Raw genomic sequence first — 4,326 nt, forward strand, 5'->3', positions numbered from 1 at the left:
GAGAGAGAGAGAGAGAGAGAGATTTTAAGGAAATTTGCCCAGTGTCTCCAGTGAGTGGAAGAGATGAGCTCGACACTACTGGGTGCTGCACCGGTCTGGTGGCCACAGGCATGGTCTCCCACCTGGAGTCCCCCCCACACCCCGCTGTTCCCCAGTGCTCTTGAACACGAGCCGTGAGCAGTGCTTATCCTTCCCGTCACTTTATTTCCTCAAGCCAGCCTGGAGCAGCATGTGCCAGAGCCCGACCTCATTACCCCCTCTTTGGCTCCCCAGTCCCAGCACCTGCCCTTCATAAATGGCCCTTGTGGGTGGAGCAGAGATCTTCTGGGCGTGGCTCTCCCAGAAGCGCGTCGAGCCAGAATTCCAGGTCACGCACCAGCTGTTCGAACTCTCTCACTTCTTTCTCTAGCTTCTCCAAAAAGCCATGCAAGTTTATCTTCAGCCACTTCCTGAGGGTCCTTATCGGCTCTTCAGCGGGTTCATAGGTCTGATGCTCAAAGCCCTGAAAGGCAGATGCTGTGTCTTCAGACTTTTCAGGAGGGTTTCTTGTTTGAGAAGATTCCCTGTGCCTTTGCAAATGCTGCTCATTCTGCCTGGGTTACCCCACCCTACCTTCTCCACCGGACTAGCTCCTATTTATCCTCCCCAAACTAGCTAACTGACACCTCCTCTGAGAAGCCTTCCTGGGCCCCTTAGCACATCTCTGAGTGTTACCTGGGATGCCACAGGGTTCTGAGGGTGATTGCAGTCCCTGATCCGTCCCGATACTTCCCAGCCGCTTCCTGAAACAGGCATAGACACTACCTCTTAACAAACAGTCCAGATAAGTGTGACTGGTCTCTGCAGTGGGAGGAAGAGTAGGAATGGGCAGGGTGTGGGGCGCTGCACAGGCACCCCTACTGAGGACCACCGCCCCTCTGTGGAATTGGTTTCTCCTTTCTTGGGTTCCAGAATGCTCACCTGATATCCCTGTGCCCAGGTACAGCACCAGAACCAACAGCGCTAACAGTGTCTGGGACGAGAAGAGGAGAAAGGAGACAGCAAAGTGAATTCCTGGGTGCAGAAGGCTCCATACCCCTGATGGGTTCAGCCATGGGGGAGCTGTCAGACAGTTGTAGACATTTCCCACGATCTAAGTCACACTGCTTCCAACCATTGCAGAAACAGAAGAGAGGGCCATGCATGCCCCGACATTTATGTCACCCCCTTCCTCCTCTCCCAATCTCTGGTCCTTCTGAATCCCTTAAAATCCTTTTATTCCAGTCGAACTGTGGGAGGCCCCAGCTTTATGGAGATATAGTTCACATACAACAAAACGCACACATTAAATGCACAGTCTGATCAGTTTCTCAAGTGTCTCCATGTGGCCTCAATGAAGATCTAATCCTTTACACCATCTTGAAAGGTCCCCCATGCACCTCTCAGTCAATCCACTGGGGCACCGACGGCCACATCGTGTCCATTTGTGAGTTTTGTGGAAATGAGTCAAGAATGTCTTTTGTGTGCTGCTCATGTGGTTCCATGCTTTTGTACATTCAGTTTTATTGATGAGTATGTTGCACGGGCCTAACACACTTCATCCTCACCTCCTGGCGAGTTGTCTACAGTTTGAGGTGGTCAGGTACAAAAGTGCCTTGAACACGCATGTACCCCGTCTTTGTATGGACATGTTTTTCAATCCTGCTGGGTGACTATTCAGACATGGAAATGCCAGGATGTGGGGTGAATGGATGCTTAGTTCTAGAACAATATGCAGGACTATTTCTTAAGATGCTATTCCGTTGGCCACTCAGAGAATTCCTGTTGCTCTATGTCTTTGTCTTAGTATTGTCAGTCTTAATTTTAGCCACTCTAATGCTATTACATAGAGACAGCCCAATCTATTCTATGTGTTTTCCAAATGAGGTTTAGCATCTTTTGATTTTTAAAGACCTCTTTATTTTATGTGTGTACTTTTTCTGCCCGCATGTTTGTGTGAGCAAACATGGGCATGCCTGATATTGGCAGAAGGCAGGAGCGGACTTCGGAACCCCTGGAACTGAAGTTACTATGGACAGTTATTACCATGTGGATGCTGGGAACTAAACGTGGATCCTCTGCAAGAGCAGCAAGTACTCTTAGCTGCTGAGCCATCCCTGCAACCCGGGGGCTTAGCCTCTCACCATGGCCTATTGGTGATTACTAATCTACATATCTTCGTTGTGCCTACTGAAGGCAGTTGCTCTTTTTTATCGGACTGTCTGTTCTTTTGATTAAGTTGTCAAGTTTTTTAAATGTTTTGGATCTAAGTAGTTGGAAACATATTCACTGTGAATATTTTATCAACTCTGTGGCTTGCTTATCTTTTCAGTTTCTCGTCAGTATCTTTTGAAAAATTAGCAAGTTTCTTTTTATAAAACCCAACTTATCCTTTTGGGTGTGCTTTTTGTGTGAAGTCTAAAACATTCGTCTCTTCTAAGGTTTGATTTTCTTTTTTCTCCTCTAAACATTTTATTGTTTTAACTTAAATTTATGTGTATTATCCAATTTAAAACATAAGGTAAAAATATAGCTTGATAGTTTTTTTTGTTTTTGTTTTGTTTTGGTTTGGTTTTTCGAGACAGGGTTTCTCCGTAGCTTTGGAGTCTGTCCTGGAACTAGCTCTTGTAGACCAGGCTGGCTTCGAACTCACAAAGATCAGCCTGCCTCTGCCTCTCAAGTGCTGAGATTAAAGGCGTACGCCACCACTACCTGGCTCTAGCTTGAGAGTTTTAAAAACATAGATATCTAGTTGTCCTGCAATTATTTTTAGGGTTATTTTTCCTCATCAAATTATATTGATGCCTTTGGAGTGTCACCTGGGTGTTCCTGGATTCTATTGCTTCATTGTTCTGCATATCCATTTTTGTCAATGCTAAATCTGTATGAATCTGTATCTGCTAGCACCACCGTGCCACACTAACACCGCCATGCCACACTAGCACCGCCATGCCACACTAACACCGCCATGCCACACTAACACCGCCATGCCACGCTATCACTGCCATGCCACGCTGGCACCGCCATGCCACACTAGCACCGCCATGCCATGCTAGTACCACCATGCCACGCCAGCATCACCATGCCACACTGGCACATGCCCCACGCTGGCACTGGCATGCCACACTGGCATCGCCATGCCACACTGACACTGGCATGCCATGTTGGCACCGCCATGCCACACCATCACTGCCATGCCATGCTAGCACCACTATACCATGCCATCACCACCACACCACACTATTACCGCCATGCCATGTTAGTACTGCCATGTCACGCTAGCATCACTATGCCACGTTAGCACCATCATGCCACGCCAGCACCGCCTTGCCACACTGCCACCACCATGCCATGCCATCACCACCATGCCACACCATCACCACATGCCACGCTATCACTGCCATGCCACGCTATCACCACCATGCCACGCCAACACCGCCATGCCACACTAGCACCACCATGCTACCATGCCACAGACTAGAGACTTTGAACAGTAGATACAATTTTCTACCAGTTTATGCTGTTGAATGCAGGCTTTCTCTGGGGCTTTCAGGTGTCGCCTCTCACCATGACCTCGGATGGTTTTTCCTCTGACCCACATATCCTTGCTGCCTCTTGCGATAAGGGTACAGCCTGGCCCATAGACCAGAGACTTAACAGCAATTACCTCTTTAGAATCCTTGTCTACAGGTCGAGTCACTTGGGGCCTTAATGTATACATTTGTTTCCAAATGAGACACAGACACTCTCTGGTTTGGTGTGAATGAGAATGAAAGAGTGAGTGTGTGGCAGCTACGGGAAGGATTGTTTGAGTTCCTGCGGTGGGCTGCAGGGCAGTTGGGTCTAAAGTAGGGAAGGTCAGGGAAACAACATGAGCCCCGGCTTACCTGCTTCCTGTCATCACAGTGGCTGCTCCTTCTCTGCTCAAGCAGTTCAGCTGCCCCTTGCCCCCTGCCTCCCGTCTTCTGGATTGCCATGTCTCGACTCAGGGTCAGAGTGCCTGGGTGGATGGAAGCCCTTTCAGTGGAGAGGCAGGTGGGTGCCTCCCCTCCCCCACTCCTTGTCACCAGCCAAGCGTGCGTTCTGATGTCACAGAAGGCAGAAGACAGCTAAGTCCACCGCTCGGATTCTCACTATTGCCGCTCATATTATAAACACATAGGCACACACACGCATGCACTCAGACCCACACTCACGCTCACACGCGTGCAGAGAGCAGTGATCAGGAAGAGATGCTGTGAATGACTAGGTTTTCAGATAAAGGAGTTTCCCCCCTACCTTTTGGTATAGATTTGCAAATTATTACAA

General features: G+C 48.8%; 1 protein-coding gene across 1 annotated transcript; it reads right to left on the bottom strand.

Moving 5' to 3' along the window:
* Window positions 1-289: 289 nt before the first annotated feature.
* On the bottom strand, window positions 290-3,995 carry Smim23 (small integral membrane protein 23). The gene is made up of 4 exons (XM_057773311.1): window positions 3,906-3,995; window positions 961-1,012; window positions 715-782; window positions 290-502 (listed from the first exon to the last, which is right to left on the bottom strand). Exons 1-4 carry the CDS (start codon window positions 3,993-3,995, stop codon window positions 290-292), a joined length of 423 nt encoding a protein of 140 aa, XP_057629294.1.
* Window positions 3,996-4,326: the final 331 nt, after the last annotated feature.

The sequence above is a fragment of the Chionomys nivalis genome, chromosome 7 (genome assembly GCF_950005125.1).
Source record: "Chionomys nivalis chromosome 7, mChiNiv1.1, whole genome shotgun sequence".
NCBI classification, from domain to species: domain Eukaryota; kingdom Metazoa; phylum Chordata; class Mammalia; order Rodentia; family Cricetidae; genus Chionomys; species Chionomys nivalis.

What these genes read in the sequence shown, in the direction of transcription:
- Smim23 (XM_057773311.1), bottom strand. Translation starts at nt 3,995, where the DNA reads ATGGCAATCCAGAAGACGGGAGGCAGGGGGCAAGGGGCAGCTGAACTG. An exon ending in CCTGGGCACAGGGATATCAG is followed by an intron (nt 783 to 960) that starts GTGAGCATTCTG and finishes TGCCTGTTTCAG; the next exon opens with GAAGCGGCTGGGAAGTATCG. An exon ending in AGAACCCTGTGGCATCCCAG is followed by an intron (nt 503 to 714) that starts GTAACACTCAGA and finishes TCTGCCTTTCAG; the next exon opens with GGCTTTGAGCATCAGACCTA.